At 37.5% G+C, this 27936-nt stretch overlaps 1 protein-coding gene across 8 annotated transcripts in view; it reads right to left on the reverse strand.

Moving 5' to 3' along the window:
• Nucleotides 1-27936, reverse strand: part of CASK (calcium/calmodulin dependent serine protein kinase) — a 345585-nt gene that overhangs the window by 45122 nt on the left and 272527 nt on the right. For all 8 annotated transcript variants that reach the window (XM_041740867.1, XM_041740864.1, XM_041740872.1 and 5 more), the window contains exons 12-15: nucleotides 19261-19338; nucleotides 16783-16863; nucleotides 11964-12152; nucleotides 3559-3637 (exon numbers count right to left, since the gene is read on the reverse strand). In XM_041740867.1, coding sequence (XP_041596801.1) covers nucleotides 3559-3637; nucleotides 11964-12152; nucleotides 16783-16863; nucleotides 19261-19338 — 427 coding nt within the window. The remainder of the gene's footprint in view (nucleotides 1-3558; nucleotides 3638-11963; nucleotides 12153-16782; nucleotides 16864-19260; nucleotides 19339-27936) is intronic.

Genomic DNA, 27936 nt, shown 5'->3' on the forward strand with positions numbered 1-27936 from the left:
TGGGCAAAAATAATATGTAAGTCAGGAGTGCGATCAGATTTAGTAGTCCAATGTCTTTGGATTCTTTGGGAGTGGGGTTAAGACACTGTTTCACTTTAGAATGTATAATGTTAAATGTACATGATAAAATTTCAAGGCAACCGCCTAAAAAATAGAAATAGAGTGCTGAAATTCTAAACTACCAGGAGGAAAAAATGAAACAAAAAAAATGAACAAGAAAGTCAACTAAAAAATGGAATAAATATAAATAAAAAATCAAGATGATAGAAATCATCACAATAGATATTAATGGACTAACCTTGCCCAGTAAAAGATAGTGATCATTAGAGTGCATTAAAAAATGAAAAACCCAGCTTAAAAAATGTTTGCAAGAGACATACTGATGCATACAAGCACAGAATGGTTGGAAATAAAAGGCTGGAAGAAGACATGTCAGCAAATACTAAGATAAAGCTGGAATAAGTATGTTAGTATTAGATAAATAGATTTTAAATAGAAAGTATTAGTAAGGATAGAAATAGTTATCAGGTATTTCTATGCACCTAATAAGACAGCTTCAAATATACAAAGCCAAAATGGGAAGATCTATAGATAGAAATTGAAAAATTCTACTATGATAGTGAGATATTTCAGCAATTAATGATAGGTCAGACAGATAAAAATTTAGTTGAGATACAGAAGATGTGAACAAAAAGATTAACCCCAAGCCAATCATCATATAGACAACTCTCCATGCAACAGTTAAAGAATACACATTCTTCCTAAGTAAGCATGGACTATTTACAAAACTGATTAAAGTGCTATACCATAAAGCAAGTCTCAAGAAACCTCAAAGAAATGGTGTCATACAGACCACATTCTGACCACAGTGTAATTAAGTAGAAGTAAATTATTAAAAGATACATAGAAAATCTTCTTAGATGTGGTATGTAAAATAACCGTGGGTTAATGAAAGATTCCATAATAGGAATTTAAGAGTACTTAGAATTGAATTACAATAAAAATACTTCATAACAAAATTGGTAGGATACAGGGTAGAGTTTAGACTCAAATGCAGGTATCAGAAAAAAAGACTGGGATAAATGAAATGTCTAATTAAGAAAGTTAGATAAAACCAATAGGTAGTAGTATGAAAGAGATAAATAGAAATCAGGTCATAACATAATGAAATAGAAAATAAAGATACAATGGAGAGAATCAACAGAACCCTAAGTGGGGTTTTTTTTTTTTTATTTTTTTATTTTATTTATTTATTTATTTTTTTTCATAAGTGGGTTTTGGAACAATCCCCTGGCAAAGTTTGTTAAGAGAAAAAAGGACAAGGCACAAATAAACAATTTTAGGAATAAACAAGGGGACATAATTATAGAGATAGAAGGGAATAAAAAGGTAAGAGAACACTACACAGAAGCTTACTGCAGTAATTTTTAAAAACTTAAGTTTTTTAAGGAAAATGTAATTTACCAAGTTCACGCAAGATACAGAAAGCCTGAATAACCTTAGGAATGTTGAAGAAATTGGAGCAGTTGTTAAAAAAGAAAAAAAGTTTTTTCTGCGGTGCCTGGCTGGCTCAGTTGGTAGAGCATACTTTTGATCTCAGGGTGGTGAGTTCAAGCCGCACATTGGGCTTAGAGCTTCCTTAAAAAAAAGTTTCTTCTAAAAAAAAACAAAATCAAAAACAAAACACCAGGCCTTGATAGTTTTATCAAGTTCTACCAACTTTACTTTTTTTTTTCAAAGATTTTATGTGTTATTTCATGACAGAGAGAGAGAGAGAGAGAGAAAGAGAGAGAGGCAGAGACACAGGCAGAGGGAGAAGCAGGCTCCACTCCACGCAGGGAGCTCAACATGGGACTCGATCCCGGGTCTTCAGGATCACGCCCTGGGCCGAAGGCAGGTGCTCAACCGCTGAGCCACCCAGGGATCCCCTACCAACTTTAAAGGTACAATTCATTCCAATATTATACAAAGTCTTTCAGAGAACTCATGAAGGGAGAAGGCTTTCTAAGTCATTTTATGAGGCAATATAACTTTGAAACTAAAGCCCTACAGAGAAAGACAAGAAAGGAAAATTAACTACCAGCCAGTCTCACTCATAATTACTAATACAAAAACTCTAAACATTAGCACACAGAATCCAGCAGTACATACAAAAAAATAACACACAACGAGTAAGCTTGGTTTATCTGAGAAATGCAGAAGGGGTTTATCATTAGGAAATCTTTTTAAAAAGCCATTCTCTACGTTAATAGATAAAAGGAAAAAAACCTCAAGTGATCATTTCAGCAGAGAAGTATTTGATAAAATTCAAAACTCAATCATACGCAACGCAGAATAGGAGAGAATTTCCTCAGCTCTAATAAAAGGCATCTATTAAAATTCTACAGTAAATGTTACTCTTCATGGGGAATTCTGGGAAAGCTACCTTTCAAAAATAAGAATAGGAGAGGGGTGTCTACTACACCACTTCTATCAGAGATGGCAGGTCACACAAAATTACAGAAACAACGATATTGTGACTTGACTGAATTTATAGCAAATTACTAAAACTAAGAAACAGAAAACTCATCCTGGAGCCTAAAACCATTTCTCCTGTGTGAATGCTGTCTACTCATGTAGTCTATAAAGATTCTTCTGAAAGCAGCAGTAATGCCACACATCATCTGTGTATACAGTGGTCAGGGAAGTACTAAAATGCTTATGGTATTACTTCTCCCTCTCTGAGGTTAAGAAAAAAGTAAAGGGGTGCTGAGGACAAAAATAACCTGATCTCAAAGAAAGGAGGCCTGATTTTTGGACAGGAGAATAATTTTTGGAGCAGCCTGCAAACACTAGCACATATAACTCAGCCCTTTCAAAGAGGAGGCTATGCTTGCATGTCCAAATCATGCCTGCTCGAGGGTTAATGAACGTTCCCCTTTCTCAAAAACTCATTCTTTGTTTACTTCGGGCTTTGTTGAATTCCTTTATCAGAATGACTACAATTACTGCAGCAAGTATTAAAAACTTAGTCTAGATCTGATATCTCTTATTTTAGCATTTTTATATTATTTATCAAACTCTAATTTCCTAATTTAGAGAGCATTTCTCACTCCTGAGTCAATGAGAAATTCTTAAACTGTCATTATCTATCTATATCCATACAAACAAATGTACATATGCATGTTTGTATGTATGTGTGTATGTCCCAGAATAGATGCCTTCCATATATCCTGGGGCCAGGTATGATACTTTGCTTTATCCACCCCCTCCCATGGTCTTTCATAAGTCAGGACCCAAACAGTGATTCTGCGATGTTCCAGCAACAGAACCGTCACAGTATCTTCCTCCTCTTATCCACGGGCTGGAGCATGTACAGATGAATATGTACAAAGGTAGACTAACAGTGATTAAAACCAAAGACAGATAAATACATCATTTATGTGGGCCACAGATTAAACAGATCTTTTATATAGATAATAAAAAATACTTTCTCCACTAGGGCTACAGGAAAGAAAGTTAAAGAGGGCAAGAATCACATATGAAACTTACCTTGAAAAAAAAAAAAAAGAAACTTACCTTGCCTGTGAATCATGCCCCCATGCATAATTCTTGCAACAATACAATGATTTAGCTCATTCATTTTTAAAGTGATTCCCTGTAAAAAGTTAAATAAAATAGAATTACTATTTCTATTGATGTTTGTGATTTCACTGTAGATAATTTTATTTATAAAAGTTAGGAAAGCATTCAAGAAAATATAGAAAATGAAGGAGGAAAACCATTTGTTACTCTACCATGCCATGATAAAAATGTCATTTTGGTATTTTGATTGGTATAATAATAGTAATGCATACATTCTATATTGTGCTTGTGATTTCTTTTTTTTTTTTAAGATTTTTATTTATTCATGAAAGACACATAGAGAGGCAGGGACATAGGCAGAGGGAGAAGCAGGCTCCCTGCAAGGTATCCCAGATCCTGGGATCATGCCCTGAGCAGAAGGCAGACGCTCAACCGCTGAGCAACCCAGGTGTCCCTATATTGTGCTTTCTTAAGCAAAGATTTATTTATTTATTTTTAGAGAGAGAGAGAGAGAGAGAGAGAGAGAATGAGCAGGAGGGGCAGAGGAGAGGGAGAGAGAATCTCCCAAGCAGACTCCATGCTAAGCGTGGAACCCGACATAGGGCTTGATCCCATGACCCCAGATATCACAACCTGAGCTGAAATTAAGACTTGGATGCTCAACTGACTGAGCTACCTTAGCGTCCCTTAAGGTGTACAATTTTGTCAGTTTGACATACATATACATGTGTGAAGCCATTACTATAATGAGGAACATGAATATATCTATCACCCCTAAACATTTCCTTGTGCCCACTGGTAATCTACTCCCATCCCTGTACCCCTCTCCTCTTACCCTATGGCCACTCATATGGTATGCACTCTTTTTTGTTGCTTTTTTCAAATTCATAATGTGAGATTTAATCAGATTGTTGTATATATCAATGGCTCATTCTTTGTCCTTGCTGAGTATTCCACTGTATGGATATATCATTTTGTTTATCCTTTCGGACTGCTTTTTTCCCCTAGCTTTTGGCTATTTAGAAGTGTGCTGTATTCCTGGGTTAGTCTCCAGCTGGTCATGATGTAGTCGTCTTCTGTTAAGATACAGATTTGTTTAGAGTTTTTGCATCTACATTCATGAGGGATACCAGTCTGTAGTTTTCTTTTTTTTTTTTAATTTTTAAAAATTATTTATTTATGATAGTCATACAGAGAGAGAGAGAGAGGCAGAGACACAGGCAGAGGGAGAAGCAGGCTCCATGCAATGGGAGCCCGACGTGGGACTCGATCCCGGGTCCCCAGGATTGCGCCCTGGGCCAAAGGCAGGCGCCAAAGCGCTGCGCCACCCAGGGATCCCCAGTCTGTAGTTTTCTTGTACTGTCTTTATCTGGTTTTGGTATCAGAATTGCTATTATTTATTGATTATATGTTTGGTAGATTTTACCAGTAGTGCTGTCTTTGGACTCTTCTTTGAGGAATGTTTTTTAACTACAAATTCAATTTTTAAATAGTATAGGGCAATTCAGTATATTCCTTAAGTGAGCTTTGGTGTGTTTCTGTCTTCCAAGGAATTTGTCCATTTCATCTCAGTTGCTGAGTTTCTTGGCATAAAGTTGTTTATAGGATTTCTTTATATTTTTTATGCCTATAGATTCTGTAGTAGTGTCACTTTTTAAATGTAGAATATTGGTGATAAATGTTTTCTTTTTTTTTTCCTGATCAGTCTGATCTTCTCAAAGAAAAAAACTTGTTTTTCTCTATTCTGTTTTCTATTTCATTAATTTAATTTCCACTTTGATTTTTTAAAAAAAGATTTTTTAAAACATTTATTTGACGGGGTGGGGATAGGGAGGGGATAGAGGGAGGGTAGCTACAAGCAGGGGGAGCAGCAGGCAGAAGAGGGAGAAGCAGGCTCCCTGCCCAGCAGAGAGCCCAAAATGAGGCTCCATCCCAGGACTCTGGGAACATGACTTGAACTGAAGGCAACTGATTGAGCCATCCAGGTGCCCCTCCACTTTGATCTTTATTATTTCTTTTCTTTCACTTACTTTTGGTTTAATGTGCTCTTTTTTGTTCTAGTTTCTTAAGGTGGAAGCTGAGATCATTTACAATATTTCTTTTCTAATATAGGTGTTTAGTGCTACATGTTTCTCCCTAAGTACTGCTTTTGCAGCATCCCAGAAATTCTGGTGTGTTGTTTCATTTTCATTCACTTTAAAATACTTTTTAATTTCCCTTTTGGTTTCTTCTTTGATCCAAAGGTTATTTAGAACTGTGTTATTTAGTTCTCACATGCTTGGGGAGTTTCCCCAAGGTTTTTCTGTTACTCATTTTCAATTTAACTGCAATGTGAATTGAGAATTATACCTTTTTTAAAAAAAGATTTATTTATTTATTTATTTATTTATTTATTTATTTATTTATTTATTATAGAGAGAGAGAGAGAGAGAGAGGGAAGAGAGGCAGAGACACAGGAGGAGGGAGAAGCAGGCTCCATGCCGGGAGCCTGACATGGGACTCGATCCCGGGACTCCAAAGGCAGGTGCTAAACCGCTGAGCCACCCAGGGATCCCCTGAGAATTATACTTTGATATTGACACAGCCACTCCAGCTGCCTTTTGATTAATGCTATCATAATATATCTTCTTCCATCCTTTTACTTTGAAACTATTTGTCTTTATGTATAGAACAATTCTTGCAGGCAATATATATAGTTGGGTCTGCCCCCACACCCCATCTGACAATCTCTGCTTCTTAATCTGGGGGAATTTAGACTATCTGCATTTCATAGTATTATTGATACACTCAGGTATAAATATATCTTCTTGCTATTTAATTTCTTTTTTTTTTTTTTAAAGATTTTATTTATTTATTCATGAGAGACACGGAGAGAGAGAGAGAGAGAGAGAGAGACAGACAGACAGACAGAGACACAAGCAGAGGGAGAAGCAGGCTCCATGCAGGAAGCCTGATGCGGGACTCGATCCCAGGTCTCCAGGATCACACCCTAAGCCAAAGGCCGATGCTCAATCGCTGAGCCATCCAGGCATCCCTATTTAATTTCTTTTTGTTCCATCTGTTCTATGCTCTCTTTTTCTTTTCTGCCTTCTTTTGGGTTAGCTTATTTTTATTCTATTTTCTCTCCTGTGTTGTCTGATTAGCTATAATTCGGTTTTATTTCAGTGGTTGCTTTAGCATTTATGGTATACATCTTTAACTTATCACAGTCTACCTCCAAGTGATATTATACAATGTCACATGTAGTATAAGAACCTTTTAACAGTATAGTTCCACTTCCTTTCTCCTGATCTTTGTGCTACAGTTATACATCTTACTTTTACATGTAACAAGCCCCCAAACACAATGCTGTTAGTTTTGTTTAAACTGCCAATTATCTTTTAAAGAGATTTAAATGACAAGGATGTCCTTTAACATTTTATTCTGTAGGTCTACTGAATTCTTTCAGTTTTGGTATGTCTGAAAATGCTTCTATTTTGCCTTTAGTTTTCGAAACATACCTTTGCTAAGTTTCAAAATCTAAGATCAACCCTCTCAAGGTTTTGTTTTTCCCTCCAGTACTTTAAAGACACTGTTCTTTTCAATTGTATTATTTTTGATAAGAAGTCTGATGCCATTCTTATCTTTGTTTCTCTATATGTAACATTATTTTTATCTGTTTTTAAGATCTTTTTTTATTATGGGTTCTAAACCGTTTGATTAAGATGTACCCTGGTGCTGTTTTCTGATGCTTCCTGGGTTTGGGGTTCATTGTGATCTTGCACCTGCAGATTTATAGTTTTCATCAAGTTTGGGATGTTTTCATCCATTATTTCTTCAAATATCCTTTCTCTGTCTTCTTCACTCTCTTCTTTATAGAATCCAATTAACTATATATTAGGCTGTCTGAAGTTGTCCTAGAGCTCAGTGATGCTTTTTACTCTTTTGAAAGAGAGAGTGAGAGTGAGAGAGAGAGAGAGAGAGAGCACACACAAGTGGGGGGGGGGGCAAAGGGGGAGGGAGAAAGAGAATTTTAAGCAGGCTCCACAACTGGCATGGAGCACGATGAGGGGCTTGATCTCATGACCCTGAGATCATGACCTGAGCTGAAATCAAGAGTTGGACGCTTTACTCACTGACCTACCCAGGCACCTCTGCTTTTTTCATTTTTAAAAATTCTTTTTTTTGTATTTCATTTTAGATAGTTTCTATTGCTATATCTTTGAGTTCACTAATCTTTCTTCCCAAATGTCTGATCTGCTATTAATATCAGTTTATTTTTTTGTTAATTCTAATATCTTTGTCAGTTCTGTCAGTTGATTGATTATTCACCACATTATAGGTCACATTTCTCCTTTTCTTTACATGCCATTAGTAATCTTTGATTCAATGCCTGACATTGTGAATTTTATCTTGCTGCATGCTAGATGTTTTTTATTCCTCTAAGTATTCTTAGGCTTTGTTCTGGGATATAGTTCACTTACTTTGGTCAATTAGTCCAATCCTTTGGGTCTTGCTTTCATGATTTGTTAGGCAGGTCTTGAGCACCTTTGAGCCTGAAGCGAATGATTCCTCATTATTGAGATAAGATCTTCCTAAGTGGGCAGCCTGAGTGGCTCAGCGGTTTAGCGCCTGCCTTCAGCCCAGGGCCTGACCCTGGAATCCTGGGATCGAGTCCCATGTCGGGCTCCCTGCATGGAGCCTGCTTCTCCCTCTGCCTGTGTCTCTGCCTCTCATGAATAAATAAAATCTTTAAAAAAAGATCTTCCTAAGTACTCTATACAATGCTCCATGAATTTGTTTTCCAGTCTGGCTGGTGGTTAACAGGCAGTGAGTGTTGGGTACTGTTCCCTCTAATTCTTTTGGATGGTCTTTCCTTGGCAGCTTCCTCTCATAAATGCACTGATCATAATTTAGATGAATACTTCAGAGACACCCTCTACAGATCTCTGGGGTTCTCTCTCTGTGCACCTCTTCTTTAGTCCTCTGTCCTATGCCTAGATCTCCTTGGATTCTCAGTTCTGTCTCCTCAATTCAGGGTGTCTGCTTGCTCTGCCTCAGTTCTCCCTTTCTGTGCTATGGCCTCAAGTCAGAAGGCTGGACAGTCATAGGGCTCAGCCTGTTTGCTTCCTGCCTCTTAGGGATCATTTTCCTTTGTTGTCTGATATCCAATGTCTTGAAAACTGTTCTTCCATGTAATTGTGTTTGTTTTTAAATTTTTTTGGTTATTTCAGGTGAGAGGGTAAATCTGGTCCTTGTTACTCCATCTTGGCCAGAAGTAGAAGCTCCACATATTTAATGCCAGACTACTAGTCTATAGAGATTATTTTTGTTTTCCTATTATTCTCTATTATAAGATAAACTTTCATAAACATATTTTTCTTTGTACTAGACCTGGCTGATCCTAAAAATCACATGGGAACCTTTTAAATAATACTGTCTTTTAAACTCACTTTTTGGATTTAGAGTCAGGAAGTCTGGAATAGAGCCCAGAAATCTGTATTTTTAACAAGTTCCCTTGGTGAAAACTGGTCTTGAATTTGAGATGATTAGGGGTAGGGGGACTGTCTTATCTTCTTCATTAGAGAATAACACTCTGTTGGAAAGCTTCATGAAAATATTTGAGCCTTTATAATTTATATTCTGAATCTATACAATTCCACAAAATGTAACTTTGCTTGGTTCATATTTTACAGTTCTTAGAAGTGGTAGGTAAGCAATGTGAAAAACTGGTATATTAAAATGTTTCTAGTCCCAACATTTAACTGTAATGTTCAAGTTTCATTTCCAACTTGTATATTCAATCAGCATGTACAGTTACCAAGAGAGGTGTTCCTGGAAAAAGGCTGTAAATTAATGTATAACTCAGATATAATTTCATAAGGGAAATGACAGCATGAAGGGGCTTCAGCCTTGAAATTAATAAATTAATGTATTAATTCAAACAACATTACTGTGATTCTGTTATGTGGACAAGCACTCTGCTAGGTACCTAATGAATGAGACTATTAGTGAATAGAAAATAGTGATGAGACAGACAGGGGCCTCTCATGACTAGGGGGAAGTAATGGGAGTGTATCACCCTTGCAGGGTGAATCTAACATAATTGGACACGTTACAGGGGTCCCCAAAGCAAAAAAGATCACATAGGCATGTCTTGCAGAGTAATATAATGCTTTTAATAAGACAACTCGCTAAGCAAACGAAGCTGTATTAAATTTAACAGAGAACTGTACTCTATTATTGAAAATATCCATTTTACAACAAATTATTCCTTTTTTATGGCAACCAGTCAGAAGGAGAACACACACCTTCAGTAGGATCAAAGAACAGAGAAGGGCTTTTTTAAGGAGACTTTTAGGGGAGACTCAAGGCCATTTTATGCTTTCTGAAAAAAGCAACCCAGGGATACGCTTTAATTCAGTCTATGGTGTTTAGGTAGTGAGCCTCCATACAAAAGATCAAACAAATGTCATCAGGCTGCTTTAGAATATGATGATCACAGGACACTTCTGGGCCTCCTTCTTGTGGTCCCTTCCAGCTTTCCTGTCTGTTTTGCTTGGCTGAACGTCACCCCTTCTCCTTGCCTCTTGGACACAGTCTTCTCTCCTCTATAGCTTTATCCTAATTGTTCTTGTTTAGCAAACTGTGCTAACCTGCATATTTACTTATTTAATGTTGGCAGTCCTGTGGAAAGTGAGCTCTGAGAAGGGGCTGTGTCTTATCTGTCACTACATCACTGGCATCCAATACAGTGATCTGTGCATAGTAGGCACTTAAACATTTGCTAAATGAGTAGATGGACATATAAATTGAGTAAGTGGATATTAGACTTTTGGAGCTGGGTGGGATCTTGGGGGTCATTTAGTCAAGTATGCTTCTGGCAGTAATTGCTAAACAAAGTATGAGCAGACTTGAAGTGATCTGCCCAAAGTACCCAAAAGTTGCTACTGCTTGTGCTCTTAAGCTGAAGGGTTGTTTGGATGTCACCAAAAAGGGGTGAAGTGACTTACAGGTCCCCTTCCTGTTGCAAGTGCTGGGTAGTACAGTAAAAGTGGCAAAGATCAGTACATGAGAATTACAACCTGAAACATCTAGAGTTCAGAGTTCTCTGGAAATCGTAGTCAGAGAAATCACTGCTTTGTAGCTCTTCCTTTAATGTGGAAAGCAACCGGGCAACTTTCTTAAGTAAGGAATTTGTGTTTTCTATACCCCAATATCCATTTTCTTTGCTCTGAGGGAAAGATATGAATGTGTAAGTTTGAATGCTTCCCCACCCCAAAGATAGGATTCTTCCCCCAAACATGATACTTTTCCAATAGCCTTTATCTCAATGGGTAGCATTACTATCCATGTGGTTGTGAACATATAAAGCTTAAGGGACATCCTTGGTAACGGCTTCTCCCCCAGTCCCCTAGTCAATCTCTTATCCAAGTCTATTGATTTTGCTCTTTTGTTCAATCTGTTCACTTCTTTCCATTTGGTATCTGTGCCTCTAGCTCCTAGCTCCATCTGCTCTCCCTGGTCCAGAGGCAATAACCTCTTCTCTGGTCTCCCTACTACCTCTCTCTAATCTATTCTCTGGAGAGAGTCTTTCTAAAATGCAAATCTGATCTTCTCTCCCTGCTTGAAACTCTTCAAGAGCCTCTCACTGTTTTTGAGATAAAGAACAGAATCCTTAACATGTCTTTCAACATTCTTATGTCCTGATCCTGCCAGGCACTGTTTTCTATACTGCAAGCCACGGTGCCCCCTTTCCACTCTGAAACTCTGATAAGAGCCTTTCTTATTACCAGGCTTCGGCACACTTGGTTGGCCTGGATGGTCTCCACTCTGCCCTCCCACCTCATACCCCACTTTGCTCAGTTAATACCACAGAGCCTTTCCCTCGATATTCCCCATCTCCCAGGATTCTGTGAGAATGAGGCAGGCTCAGCATCAATTTTATTCTGATGCTGTTCCTATACCTGGAGAAAATGAATCCACTTAAATTAGTGTGAATGGAAGGAATATTATTTTAGTGACATCACTCAGTTCTTTGAATGCTTTCCAAATTAGTCTTCCTCTGATTTTGTTGAAGGCAAAGATCTTATAAAAGGATGCTTTTCACAATGTCGTTAGACATTTGCTTTTTCAATACCAGTATTTCAAATTGTGCCTCAGAGGTTTTTATTGGAGTAATGTACCAGGTATGTCCTTTTTTGGTGGAGCTACAGAGCATTTGTGAAAGGAGAGGTGGGGGGTGGCCTTAGGCATGGCATCAGGTAGAAAAATTCTGGGTGCAGGTTGGGATGTGGTGGTGGAGGAGCTGGAAAGGGAAGGCTTTTAAACTATTCCTCCCCTCCTTCCCTCTTAGTAGTGTAGGTTGAAGTTGCTTAGGTTGGGATTTTAGAGTCTAGAAACTTTCTTTTTCTACTTACCATGGGCTCATCTGTGTTCTTTTGGAACTGGACCAGGCGGACTCTGGTCACATTCTCCATATCCATATCTCCGTTTGCGCTTTCTGGAGAATCACCATTTAAATAGGGAGAGGTGGGAGGAGGTGTGACCCTCAATGCTTCATCGCTGTAAACTTCATGTGCCACTACATCGTGAGTCTGAAGTAAGGCCTGGTATTTTATGAAGAAAGTAAAATATTAATAAAAGTACTATTTCAGCAGAAATGTGTTATTTCAAATGCAGGCAGACATAATGCAGTTTCAAACAATTTAGTAGAAAGAATCATCTGTAAATAGAGGTGGCAAATTTGGGCTTAGGCTTAGGATGGGAACAAATTTAAAAAGAAACAATGCAATAATTGGTGTTTTGAACAACTATCTTTCTGGGTGGTATTAACCAATAACTCTTTTGTATAACCCAAAGGATGAAGATAATTTATAATATGACTTAGTAAAAGAAATGAAAATACACACCACTGTGCCTGAAAAAATGTAGTTTTCCAAAATCTCACATATGATATAGAGCTCAAAGTCTAAATCTATGTAATGTTTTTGTTCTTTTTATTTTTTGGAGCACTTGCTGAAATGAAAAATAAGATGACAATTACTATTACGAATGGTTTTGCAAAGCCTGTTAACAAAGAAGTGATTTCTTTGTATTGATACCTGCATATGTCATATCTTGGTGAAACTGGATAATAAGATCCCTGGTTTCCCTAAAAGAGGATATTTTTCTACTTACTGTACTTTTTTGTGTCATCATAAAAGTTTTCATAGCCACGGATATTTGAACATTTCTACTTCAAAGAGAATTTTATGGCTGAATATCAGTACGTTTGGAGCTTTGCACAGATTATATTTTCTTGTGTGTTAACTATAAACTCAGTTCTATTTTCATCTGTGATCTGTGTGGTAATGAAATATCTGGAGATAATGAAATGCAATTAAAATTGCTTTAAAAGTAAACCCTTAGCATCTCAAATTAAGTGATTTAATTAAAAAGCTTATCAAAGTCATGGCTTGGCTATTTTAATTTTAAAGGCATGCATACAAGGCAAAAATAAAAAGGTAACAATGCAGTAAAATCATAAAGAAGGTGATGCTGATCTGTCATCAACAAAGCATATGCTTGGAGCAATAAATGCATTTGGATTACTAAAGGAAATGGCAGCTAGTTTCAAGATCTTAGAGGGCTGGTCTAAACTGGGGTCTGGGTGAGGCATTAAGCAGTGCAGAGCTTCGGAGGAGGGCTCCACACAAGCTCTAGGGACCTTGGCCGCCGAATTGGCCTCCCTCCTTTAATTCTTATCCCCACCAGAATCCATTCTTTGCACATCAGCCCCAGGATGTCTCAAGTGCATATCTGATCATATTTTCCTGCTTGCAGCCACTTGGTGTTGCCCTACTCCAATCAGGAGAAAATCTGGACTCCTTACCATGGCCTGGAAGACCTGTCTTGGTTGTCTGGCCTCTGTCAACCTCTGCTAGCTCTTCTTCTTCTTCTTCTTCTTTTTTTTTTTTTTTTTTTTTTTTAAGATTTTACTTATTTGAGAGAGTGAGAGAGCATACCAACAAACAGGCAGAGGGGACAGAGGGAGAGGGAGAAATAGACTCACTGCTGAGCAGGGAGCCCGAAGTGGGGCTCGATCCCAGGACCCTGAGATCATGACCTGAGCCAAGCAGATGCTTAACTGACTGAGCCACCCAGGCGCCCCTCTCCTAGCTCTTCTCATACCAGTCCCTCCCTTGTTTGTTGTATCCCAGCCATGATGGCCTTACTTCCATACTTTGATCCTGCAGAGCTCCTTCCTGCCTCTGGGCCTTTGCATTTGCTCTTCCCCAGTGCTCGGATGTTCAGACAGCTGGGTTCTCTCAGATAACAATTCTTAGCCCACGTGTTAAGTCCTCAGAGGGACTTTGCCCTGGCTACCTAAAGTAGCCCCCACTTTACTATCATCTCTGCTCCGTTATCCCTTGTTTTTCTTCATAGTTATTATTACTATATGAAATTACTTGGCTTACTTGTTTACTGTCTGTCTCTAGTCCACCTATCCATCCTGTACCCCACTTATCCATCCTGTATCCCAGCCCCACCTGAATGGACATTCCATGAGGGCAGGGACCCTGTCTGTTCTATTCACCACCATTCTTAGTGTCTGGCATCATGCCTGCACACAATAGGCATTCACATATTTGGTGAGCAAATGAAAATGTTTTTTTCAACATCTATATAGGTATTCAGAAATTATAAGGATTATTTATTATTTCTGAAACCATTTGCTAATAGCAATGCATATACTAACTTCTCTCTGACTTTAGAAAAGCAAAATAAATTAAGGCTTCAAAGGTGGGTAAGTTGTGAAACATGGGGATGTCTGAGCTTTAATGATTTTGAAAGAAAAAAAAGCTAAACCTTAAGAAAAGGCTCTTATTTGGGTAAATGTTAATTTCTTTATTCAGCTTCTGTCAAATCTGAAAGATCTACTGGTCTCAAATGGTCCTATATCATCCTGTGAACTGCACTGAGGTGACTTAGCAACTTACAGACAGGCATTGTCTGTTAAAATGTACACGTTTCTATCTATGGGAAGCACACTGCACAGCACAGGGCAGTCAGTTGACAGGAGGTTAACCTTTCTGCCGATGGGCAGGTTCCTAATCTATTCAATATTTTGCTGGGAACTTACTATGTGCCCTGCATGTGATAAGACACTATGGAGAAAACTAATAATGTTCATTAGCTAGCATTTATTAGACATCAAGCACATGTCAGGCACTGTGCTAAGCATGGTAATGTACATCTACATAAGTTTTCCAATTCTGTGAGTTTGGCTCAGAGAGTCAGAGTTCACAGAGCTAGGGCAGCAAGGCTGGAGTTCAATACCAGGTCCATCTGAACCCAGAGCTTTCCCCAATTTTATTGACATAAGACATAAAGGAGAATTAATTATAACCTGGGGAAACATGGCCTACATATGTGAAACAATCAGGAACAATATTAAGGGTAATTAACTCCCGATATTTGTGATTTCTCAAACTTGAGGATACTATGAAGGCCTATAATCTCTTCATTTTCCTGATCTGTGAAACAAATAACAACCATTAGATGAGACCACAAGTTCAATGAGGACAACAAAGCTGAGCTGAGATGTGCTCATTCACTAGTGAAGGGACCTGCTCCAGCAGGCTTCATGGATTAGAATGTTCTACAGGTGAATACGAGCAAGTGTAGAAGGAATCACAGAAGAGAAAGGTCAATGTAGATGGCAGAAATGTTATGAGAGACTTTGACAGCAGAGGCAGGATTTGAGCTGAGTCCTTTGTTTACACACCTAAGTTGTAATAATGTGCTCACCCACAGGTGGAGAGCATGATTTGCTGTAACCCACTGGAGAGAGCTGCTGTCATAGGGGAACCAAGTGAAATACTATCAAGGATTATACTTGATTGAGTTTAGGTTCAGGGCTTGGGTGGGAGAATTAGGGTGAATACAGTAATTGGCTCTTTCTTAGTCGTCACTTTGAGAACAAAATTCTGTTTTGATGGCTGGGTTAAAGTTTTAAAAACATTGTGTCATAGTAACTGGCATGATACATCTATTATACTGTGACTGTTATTTGAAAAATTATCACCTCAATAGTAGTAATGAGATCATAGCTATGAAGTCACATTGTCTCCCAAGGGGCAGCCACCTGGATTTCCCACTCTTCCCATATAGTCCACATATGCTGATGTGGTTAATGTTCTTTTTTAGATTTTAAAAAAAGTTTTATTTATTTAAGCAATCTCTACCTCCAATATGGGGCTCAAACTCATGATCCAGAGATCAAGAATCACATGCTCTACTGACTGAGCCAGCCAGGTGCCCCTGATGTGGCTAATTTTTTTGTGTTTTTTTTAAAATATTTATTATTTATTTGAGTTGAGAGAGTGAGAGTGAGAGAGAGAGTGGGTGAGAATGAGTGAGGTGGAGGCAGAGCGAGAGGGAGAGAATCTCGAGGACACTCTCTGTTGAGCACAGAGCTTGATGTGGGGCTCAATCCCATGACCCTGAGATCATGGCCTAAACTGAAATCAAGAGTTGGATGCTTAACCTACTGAGTCACCCAGGCACCCCATGTGGCTGATGTCTTAAAAATGTTATATTCAACATGAATTTCCATTTGTAATCATACTTTTGAATTGCAGTTAAGTAGATAACTCTGGACCTTCTTCCACAGAAAGGTATCTCATCTATTTTGAGTTCTGTTTAGTGTTATAACTGCCTAACTACAGGTGCATCTATTCATCACTTTATTATAGGTTATTAATATAAAAGAGCTCTATTGATGGCAATAAAAAATAAAACAAATTGCTATAATTTCTCTTACTATATCCCCATTTTCCTTACAGTAGAAATGAACAAAGAAAGTTTAAAAGTTCTGCATTGTTGAGAGATGGAATTTTTCCAATAAATCACCTAGGTTCAGAGAATTCCTTTTTTAGTGAAAACTCACTTCAGGTTGAGTTCTCTGTGGTTTAAGTAACATATACAGTTCCAGTAACTTAAGAATTACCCTAGCAGGAAGCAAATCCCTTGTGTGATGATCTGCAACCTTAGGATAGCATCTTTATGACTGTGGCATGAAGTAAACAAAGAGGATCTTGACTTATTTCATATTACCTGATACTCTAATCTTAACAATCTGATATTATATGAGTAATGACACATCTGATGAAGATGGCCACATCTTATGAGGACTATTAAAAATTTCTTTTGAAAGTGAGGTTTTGGTTCTATGGATGTTTAATTGGTACTCACCATGAAATGAGGTTGTGTTAAAATACGCTTTAGTTCCTTTGCATCATTATTCTCAGGGTAACATGAAATTTCTTCCAATACCTAAAAAATAAGCAAGATGTATAACAGTATAAGCAGGGTGCCAGCTTTAGAAAATATAGAATGCTTTTAAATGAAAAATTATGAATAGATTTTTGTGGCAGACAAAACAATTACTTTGGAAAAAATTCATCACTTTATTAAAGGTTATTAATATAAAAGAACACTATTGATGGCAATAAAAAAGTAAAACAAATTGCTATAATTTCTCTGACTATATTACCCCACTATAACCTGAAAAGTTGTTGAAAAATATAAAACAAAATGACAAGTCCACAATACATATTTACTATAGGTATAAGTAAACTTAATTAACTTAATGGGAAAAAAATCTCTACAAATCTTTTTCCAAACTCGCTATCAAAATGAATCTGTAATAAAAGTTAATAGCCACATTTTTTATATTAACAAAATGGTTGATTCCTTTTAGAAAGATTAAAATGACACATACTCAAATAAAAACCATTTTAAGAAAAGAAACACTTAATTTTCCCGCAGCCCTGGCAGAATCAGTGTTATTCTCCACACATCTCACAGAGAGAAAACCATGCCTCTGCCAATAGCTGCTAGCATTAACTGCCAGGAATCCAAGAGAACAGTTAAAACAAAATACAAATAACAACTGAAAACTTCTCTTTCCACTCAAAAAGTTATGTTACCATCAGGATGGAGTTTAACCATTTAAAATTTAACTATGTGACAGGAGACAGGGGTAAGCCTCTCTCTGTATTTCCCCCCATGCCCCCAGAGTAAACATACTGTTGCGGTTCGAACTGTAGATGGTTGGACTCACAGAGTAGTTAGTTATACACATTGCACTCAGTTTCCAAAGTTGAGCAGCAGGACTGGATGTCAGGGGCATACAAGTCATCCAGCCAGAGGTACCTCTCACCTCGAGGATCTTAGAGAATCTTAATACTGGGGCAGGAAGGAGCATTAAGAGATCACTTAGCCTAAGGCTTGGATTTCACAGGCATACCTCAGTGCTACTCAGTCACTTTCTCAGGGAAGAAGGAAAAAGACTAAAACAAACACTCCCAACCCAACAGGGTTTTTTTCTTATCTAAATAAACCCCTAGCAAGTGCTGGTTATGCTGTTAATTCATATTGTTTAATGAAGATAAGCAAACTGTGTATTATGCTTTGAGTTTTTCTACCAGTGAAAGGAAAGGATGAAACCATGTGTTCTCTCTGGTCCCCTGCTACTCACATAGTCTGTAATTTTAAACAGCAAGGTGTGGTCCTTTAAGTCAGAGAGAACTTCTCTTCATTGGTGCCCCTAACTGCATGGACAGGCCCAGTAGCACACACCCATGGTCTTGTTTCTCAGTGAATGAGATAGTTTCCAATGCAGGTGTGTCATTTAAAATCTGGGAGGGAAGGGATTCTGTCTTTCATACACTTTCACTTAGTAGTCTCACTGTATAAAAACTGTTTTTAAAGGGAAATGTTAATTTGTATACAGACTTTTATAACATCAAAAAGGGAAGGGAAAAAAACTATGTGTCTAACAATGGAGGAATTGACAATTCATTATAATTTAGTAATAGCAAAGAAGATTTGTGCCATCATTAGAATTTATATTAATGAAGACCAACTATAAACACTGGAAAATGATTATATAATTTTAGGTAAGAAAAGATATATTTTGATTGCAGCTCTATAAATATATATGCAAAGAAATAAAAAATAAAATTTATATGCAAATGATAGTGATTGGAAGTGTATATGCAGAAATGAAAATTACTGCGTTAGGGTGATGGGATTTTGGATGGAGTTTTATTTATCCAAACTTTCTGCAATATCATGTTTCTATAATAAAAAAGTTGGGGCGCCTGGCTGGCTTATTCTTTAGAGCATAAAATTCTTGATCTTGGGCTTGTGAGTTCGAGCCCCATGTTGAGTGTAGAGGTTACTTAAAGAAAAATAAAAACACATTAAAAAAAAGTTAAAGTTGGTAACAGATACAGCCATGTACACTAGCCAACAATGTGTAAAAATGACTTCTTTCTGAACTCAGTATACTTAATTGCTATAGATATTTATTTAACTTCCAAACACTATCACCTTAAAAAAGCAACTCAAATTTTCATAGTCCAGTTCCACCAAGCACAGTAAAATTACTAATTTTTTTTAAAAAAGAGAAGTACAATTGATATATTAATATGTTCAAGTTTATGTAGCAGAATCAGAACTAGAAATGGAGGCAGTGTCACCCCTGAGGATTGTCTTTCTTTCCTGTATGTAAAATGTTCAGTGATAAACTTAGAAATACTAAATCTGATTGCAATGGTCCAATTGTGACTCCAAGGAAACAACCTCTGTCTATGGCAGCAGCAATGTTTTCAATCAAGGTAGCAAATATGACACCCGGATACATTTACAAAATATATCACTTACCTCTTTGGCTCTCTGTACTGCATCACTCGGAGGATTCCTGATTTGTGGTGAAGACTTTGTGTTAATTTTGTCATACAGCTAAAAGCAAAGAAGAAAATCCAATCAACACACATAATTCCTTGCTAAAAGTTCAGAGCTTCATGTTTATTATTTCACTAAACAATACCTCCCTCTGACAAACGCTGGCTGATGATTTCAGTGATATCCTCCCATTAATAATGTCTTACTCATTCAGTGAAACTTGTTGCAAGAGGAGTCTTAACGCGTATCGTTTTAGAAAATCATCTTTAAATAGATGGTCTGGGATCCTGTCACTGCGGCAGTTTCCTTTCTCATTTAAAATCCATCACTATTTCAGAATTGCAATATTTTTTTTTTTGCCTCTGGGAGAAGCAGCATTCAATAACAGGGATACAGAACAAAATGAAAGAATGCTTTCTGGCCAAGACATGTCTGAAAGAATTCTCACCAAAATCTAAATCTTGGGAAAGGGCAAACCCAACTCCTTCTAGGAAGGAATGTTCTCACAAAAGGTTTATGCTTGTTTCACCAGGGCTGTTTATTAACAGTATCAGTGCTGGCATCCCTCAGCAAGAAATTAAGGACATGAACTTTTTCCTTTTGAATTTGCGAATTCACAGAGCATAAGACACTGAGAAGAATCTAAATGTATTTTGAAAACCCCACAAATCTAACTGATGCAAAATTTGACTTTCTGAAAACAATTAATTTAATTCTTTAAAGAAAAATCTCTGTGGAGTGGAAACGCAATTAAAATATTAATTCTACCTTAAGCCAAATGGCTCATTTGACAGTCTGCTGTGAAACATTGGAATGGATCTTGGCCAGTCTGCCACGTCTATTTCCTAATTTCTCTAAAATAGGAGGTTTTTTTGTTTCGTTTTGTTTTTTTGTTTAGTTCTTTTTTCCTTCTTCCTACTATGCACCACAATGCTAATGTACAGGTCAAGGTTACGGTTAGATTTGTTTATACTGATGCAAGATAAAGCCTTATAATTGTGTTTGGACCATACCACACATAAAAATGCCTTATGATAGATACATAAACTAATTACAAAGATGCCCAATGAGAACAATGTGAAGATAGAGCGGTGACCATTTTTAAATAATGGCCTGGAGAAAGTACTGCTAAATCAGAGGTTAAATGCATAGTATAAGTTGTAAAGTGTTGTTTAAAATATACAGTTGACCCTTGAACAGCATGGGTCTGAACTGCATGGGTCTACTTGTTACAGGTTTTTTCCCCCTCAATAAACACAGTACAGTACTTTGTACTTTATTTTCTCTTCCTTATGATATTTTTTAAAGATTACCCCAATTACAAACTCATTAGCACTGAGTACCTCTCTCTCTCTGTACCCTCACCAGTAGATTAGTAGTGTGTATTACCATTTTATATAAATCTATGTATCTATTTGCCAGTTTGTTAGGTGCAAGGAGTCTCTTGACAAGTTTTCTATTCTGCCCATGCTCCTTCTCCTCTAGAAATGAGAAGGGGTTTCTTTTCTTTTCTTTCTCCCTCCATCTCTCCCTTTAGTTTTAAAAGTAAGTTCTATGCCCAACATGGGACTGAAACTCATGACCCCAAGATCAAGAGTCACATGCTCTACTGACTGAGCCAGCCAGGCGCCCCTCTTACAATTTTCCTAATAAGATTTTCTTTTCTTTAGCTTAATGGTAAGAATATAGTATATAACAGGTATATAAAACATGTGTTAATTGACTGTTTATGTCATTGGTAAGGCTTTTGGTCAACATTAGGATATTAGTAATTATGTTTTTGGGGGAGCCAGTTATATGTGGATTTTTGATTATGCAGGGGTCAGCCCCCCAATCTCTGTGTTGTTCCAAGGTCAACTGTATTAACATTTAGGGAACTAGTGTTTCAATAAAACTTTATTTACAAAAATAGGTGGCTGGCTGCATTTGGCCCAAGCGTTGTAGTTTGCCAACATCTGCTCAAGAAGCTTAAGTTCACGGTGGATTGAAAAGGAAAAATATATTTCCTTCTGGTATTTGGTTTCCTGAAATTTGAAGATATCAAGTGTATTTGTTTTTGAATTCTCTTTTTTTCTTTTAAAGTTTTTTTTTCTGAGAGAGAGAGAGAGAAAGAGAGAGAGAGAGAGAAAGCATAATGGGGGGGGGGGAGGAAGAGGGAGATAGTCTTGAGAACCTGGTGCAGACCCCGATGTGGGGTTTGATCTCATAACCCTAACATCATGGCTTGTGCCAAAAATCAAGACTCGGATGCTTAACAAACTGAGCCACCCTGGTGCTTCTTAAGTTTTTAATTTCAGTTAACATGCAGTGTTATAATAGTTTCAGGTATACCATACAGATTTCAACAGTTGTACACATCACCTGGGGCTAATCACAGGGCCCACCTCAATCCCCCTCCCCTATTTTACCCATTCCACTGCCCACCTCACCTCCAGTAACCTTCAGTTGGAAGATAATATAATGTATTTGTAAAGCTGAGGTGTAGAAAATAAGGCAGAGGGAGAGAAGAATGTTAATAAATTATCCCTAGAGAGAAAACAAGAATGAATCTGTTACTGTTTTCCCTTTCCAATGAAGTTACCCAACTTCAGCACTTTTTGTTAACACACACACACACACACACACACACACACACACAGCCAAAATGAGGAAATGTGAACAGCTGCAAGGGGAACAGACTATTTCACACTGTCCCAGAAAGGCCATTCTCTGCTTGTCTCTGGCACTGGGTCAGATATGACCACACACAACTATATGGACAGCTTAATCTTTCTGTCTTAAGAAATATAAGCACAGTTCTGTTAGGAGGGCACAATTCTATATTTGAGATGGGCTATTTTAAACAGAGCAGACTAAAGTTGGTGGTAATATTAAATTCAACTCTCCTGAGATTGTACTTTCAAACAGAAGGATGAAATCAATTAAGATGTCACTTATTTACATTCAACACATTAAATCAAGTTTCCTTTTTTTTTTTTAATTACTCCATCATATCTCATGTTCTTCTGGTTTCTAGTCCTCAAATAGAAGCTTTTCTTTTGCTCTCAGTTTATACACAGCATTTAGCAAGTTCAACATTTAAAATGCAATGGTTGGCAGAGAACTATAAAGTTACTATCACTGGCTTATATATCCCGCTAACTTTATTTTTTTATTTTTATTTTTTTTACATATTTTAATTTAAATTCAATTTGCCAACATACAGTATAACACCCAGTGCTCATCCCATCAAGTGCCCTAGCTAACTTTAGCAGAGAGAAAACCAAACCTCAGGACCAGAATGTGTATTGGTTAGGATAAGAGTATAGCTTTTGCAATAATGAATGGGTTTGTAGAGTTGCAGGGAACTCTGCTGAAGTTCATTAGCAACCACCCTCTAGCACTTAACTTCAAAGAGACTGAAGAAGCTCCCTGCTGGAAAGGAATTCAAGTTTTCCAGAGTCAAATGTTTAGCTGCCAAGTATGTAATGAAATGTGTCTGCGATCCTAGTAAAACAGATAAGGGTGTTCATGAGTTTCCACTGCAAAACAATAATGGGAATTGAAATGACTTGCTCTGGAAAGAGTGTGTCTTATTAAGAGTTTTCTTTACAGTTTGTGAGTTGTCTGTGAAGAAGCTGGGTGATTAGAAACAAATCTCAACATCACTTCTTTTCAGTGAACCTAGCAGGTCAGCTAGTGATATCCAACAGTATAGTATTTTTTAGAAATACATTTGAGGGCAGCCCGGGTGGCTCAGCGGTTTAGTGCTGCCTTCAGCCCAGGGCATGATCCTAGAGTCCTTGGATCGAGTCCCAAGTCGGGCTCCCTGCATGGAGCCTGCTTCTCCCTCTGCCTGTGTCTCTGCCTTTCTCTGTCTCTCTCATGAATAATAAATAAAATCTTTTTTTTTTAAAGAAATACATTTGAAATCTGGCAAATTGTGAGGGAAAGGAGATTCATTAGGAAAATGTAAGGAACTAATATTCAACTACAGCACTGGAGCTGATTTTATAAAGTCAGAGATTGAAGAAAATCTCCCGAGATCTAAACATCTACTTTTCCTGCTCAACTTTATACATCAACTTGCTGTCTTTAGGTTAGAAATAGGAAAATGCTCTTCCAAAGATCTTTGGCATCATCAAGACACAGTCCAAACTAGGAGAAGAGCGGTGTATTTAATAGTGGTCTGGAGACTGGGTAAAGAATATACTTTTGTTTTATTTGCATACTATCCCTCCACAATTTGTACTTCATGCTAACCTTCCCTTTGAAAGGTCAGAAAACATATAAATAGCTAAATTTTATAAATCTTAAACTAAACTAAACTAAAAAAGAAAAAAAAAAAGAATGTCAAATCCACAAACCTAGTGACTGTAATAAAATGAGCAAGAGTTTCACTCCAGAATTTAGATATGCCCTGGAGAAAGGTTCAGGCTGCTCCCACTATTATGGCTCAGGTTATTTTGGGTAATTAAAGTTAGAAATAGGTATCTGATGGACTGTATATTGTATTCTGTGCCCAATAAGAATGTTCCTGGAAGCCCTTGAGTCAGATGTCCTAGGAAAACTTTAGCCAAATGGTATAGCAGTGAAATGCTAAATGAAGCTTTAGAAAATCATGATGGGGGTATACATCCTTACCTGAATCGTAAGAAGGGGCCCACCTGACTTAGTAATATGCTACTGTAGCTAAATTAATTATGAAAGTTTTCTTCTGACGGCAAAAAGGAAACTGAACAATCAGTTCATATAGGCCACTTCAAGAGCTCTTGAGAGGGCCGCACAGTACTTTGGATTCTGACAGTGAAAAGTACCCCAAAGGAAGGCCTCATTTGGTTTAGGTTTTAGTTGTCTGTATACAGAGCTGCTTTTGTTTCAAACCCATTAGAACATCTCACTTCTGGGGATTTATTTTTGAAACCAAGAAATTAAGACTTGTTTGACCTCTTAGTTCAGTCTAAAAAGACTGTTCCCCCTTTGGTGGCCTAACAATATAGGCCACTGTGGCAGATTCTGGGCAGTTGGCAGCTCTATCTGAGAAACTCAAGCAGTGGCCTCAGATGACCTAACATGACTGTTCTGTCAGCCTTTTTCAGCTGGCATATAACTCTAAAATTAAGCCCAGCAAGAAACAAATCATAATGCCTATTATTGAGCAAGCAAGAAAAAGTATAAGGAAAAACCACTAGTTTGATGAGGTAGGTGGCTTTATTTTGCTTTTACTCAAGCCTTCTGAAATAGGGCACTTTTTAATACCAAATCCAAGAGTCTTCCCACCTGTGAGAAATTTCACTAGGGTATGAATTTCTTTTCCATTAAAATAGTAACATTAAAAAAGTGTTGGAGCCTCATTTCTTTTTTAATTTTTAAAATTTATTTAAAAATTTTTTTTAGAGTGTGTGTGTGTGCACGTGTGAGCACTCATGAATTGTGGGGAGGGACAGAGGGAGAAGCAGACTCCTTGCTGAGCAGGGAACCCGATGTGGGGCTTGATCCCAGGACCCTGAGACCATGACCTGAGCTGAAGGCAGATTGTTTCACTGACTGAGCCACCCAGACATCCCAGAATCCCAGAAGCCTCATTTCTTAATGTGCTGTTCTGATGCATCTAGAATATTTAAATGATATTTAACTTAATGAATATCTTATTATTAATTTGCTGTTTCAAAAGAAAACATTTATATCAGGTGTGTCACATTGTATGTAATCACTAAGGTAATATAATTTTTGACTCATGATAGGACTTTCACTTTGCATAGGTAATCACTAAGCATGTGTATGAGTAGTTGTAGCAAAAATAAATTTCTGTTGTGGCAAGTTAAAAGAGAATAAAAGAGCTTGGCAGAAGAGGTTTTAATGAGACAATGTTAGAAAGGACACAAAGAGAAGAAAGCAGCTATGCCATTGGATTATGAATGGTGAAGCTAATCCCATCAAATATTCTTCAAGTGAGCATATCACATTCCTTTCTGGGGGAAAACTCCTCTCTTCCTTGAGAGGAGCATGAAAAAGAATCAGTGCTTGTTGCACTTTGATGGTTATTTGAACATTCCTTTGCCTTCTGGTAAAGTTGACTATAGTGCTATAAAAAGAGAGTGGCACTCAGTGGGAAACACAGGGACGAGGGACAAACTGATTCATTATTCTTGGTATTTCAGAGTAAATTCCAATCCCTGTTTTCAGAAGTATTTCATCTGAACAAATAAGGGAACCAGAGATTCCTGTAGTTAATCATACTTTCCTTGAAAATCACACATTCCTTTCACAAAGATGTAGAACAGAGGAGCTAACTTGGAGCCCACACAGAACAACTGACAGGGGGATGGAGGAAAGGCTGAATACCCTCCTACTAGACAGCTTTATTTTTGAGAATTTGGTTTTTCCTATTATATAATTATCTATTGTAAAGCATCAATATTGGATGAATAAAAAAATGTGGTATATACATACAATGGTATAGTTTTCAGCCTTTATTTTTTAAAAAAGATTTTATATATTTGAGGGAGAGAGAGAAAGAGAGCAACAGAGAGTGCATGAGCGGGGTGGGGGGACAGAGGAAGAGGGAGAAGCAGGCTTCCCACTGAGCAGGGAGCTCAATGTGGGGCTCGATCCCAGGACCCTGGGATCATGACCTAAGCTGAAGGCAGCCTCTTAACCGATTGAGCCACCCAGGCACCCAGTTTTCAGCCTTTAAAAGGAAAGAGATTGTGATACATGCATGCTATAGCATGGGTGAACACTGACTATATACTATGTTAGGTGTAATAAGCCAGTCACAAAAGAAAAAGTATAGTATGAATCCACTTACATGAGGTATCCACACTAGTCATGTTCATTGAGATAGAAAGAAGAATGGTGGCTACCAGGGGCTGGGGAGAGAAGGAGTTGCTGTTTCATAGGTGCAGAGTTTCAGTTGCAGAAGCTGGAAGCAGTTCTGGAGATGGATGGTGGTAATGGTTGTGCAATAGCATGAATATACTTAATATCACTGAACTGTACACTAAAAATGGTTACAATGGTAAGTCTGTGTTATGTATATTTTACCACAGTAAAAAGACAAAAAAATTGGAATGTCAAATCTGTTAAAAAGCTGTGAACCCTGGGAAATGATGAAAATGTATCTGCATGTAGAAGAAATGAATACCTAAACATGTTGCTGAGAAGCAACATGTTGCTTTATTGAAAATATATATTTATTTTTTTGAAAAATATATACAATTATGTAACTCATAGTGTTTTTAAATAAAAAAGATAATTTGGACTTCTTTCATGAGGTATAGCCATGTATTGGTTAATAAAAATAGTTCCTTGGACAGAAAAAACAGATTTAGCATTTTTAAGTCAGTAAGTGGTAAATTTGTAGCCAGAATGTGAGATATTGAGGAAGAAATCAGTGTGATGACCCTATAAAATCTACTAGGATGACCCCTTCACAGTAGGCTTGGGGGACTGCTGAGGGCAGGCAATTTGGCTTTGCTGGGTTGGTGTCAGGACACAGGGACAACTCTAGGAGACCAGAAAGTGCTGTTGTAGTCAGAATGATAGATTAAAGGAGTCAGAGTACATTATGGCATTCCCAGTATACTATAACCCATAGCACATGGAAGGAACTTCCAACAGTGCTGGACTTTAATACAAAAAGGGTAAAATAGATTTTTTTTAAAGTAAAAGGGAATTCCTTCTCATTTTTTCACTTTTGAAAGCTTTACTGGGGTATCACTTCTAAACTGCATCATCTGTGCAATGTAAGTGTAGAGTTGGATGATGGCGATTAAAATAGTTGTACAACCATAATCTCAATACAGTTTTAAAACCGTTCTTTCATCCCCAAGAGTTCCCTTGTGCTGAATCTAAGAACTCTCTGCCTAACCCAAAGTAATGAAGATTTACTCCTACATTTTCTTTAAAACTATTATTTTAAGCTTAAAATGAATCTATGATCCATCTTGTGGAAATTTTTTGTGTGGGGTGTGAAGTAAGGGTCTAAGTTCATTTCTTTGCATATGGATATCCAAATGCTCTAGCATGTTAAAACGACAACAAAACACCACTATCCTTTTTCCACTTAATTGCCTGGACTCCTTTGCTGAAAGTCAACTGGCCATGAATAGGAAGGTTTGTTTGCTGGTTGGTTTCTTTCTTTTCAAAGATTTTATTTTAGAGAGAGAGAGAGAGAGAAATAGAGATAGCGACAGAGATAGCAACAGAGAGCACAAGTGGGGAGGTGAGGGAGAAACAGGCTCCCCACTGAGCAGGGAGCCCAATGTGGGGCTTGATCCCAGGACCCTGATCATGATCTGAGCCAAGCAGACACTTAACCGACTGAGCCACCCAAACACCTCAGGAAGGTTTGTTTCTGAACTCTATTCTGTTTCACTGATATATATGTCTGTCCTTACACCAATACTGTGCTATTTGTGTTACAGTAGCTTTGTAGAAAGCTTTGAAATAGTTCCCCAACTTTGATCTTCTTTTTTCAAAATTGTTTAGGCATTTCCATATAAATTTTAGGATCAGCTGGTCAATTTCTTAAAAAAAAAATCTGCTGAGATGTTGACAAGGACTGTCTTGAATCTATAGGTCAATATAGGGAAAACTGTCACCATAACAATACTGTCTTCCAATCCAACAATCTCTCTCCATTTACTGAGACCTTTACTTTCAGCAGTATTT

The sequence above is a fragment of the Vulpes lagopus genome, chromosome X (genome assembly GCF_018345385.1).
Source record: "Vulpes lagopus strain Blue_001 chromosome X, ASM1834538v1, whole genome shotgun sequence".
Classification (NCBI taxonomy): Eukaryota; Metazoa; Chordata; class Mammalia; order Carnivora; family Canidae; genus Vulpes; species Vulpes lagopus.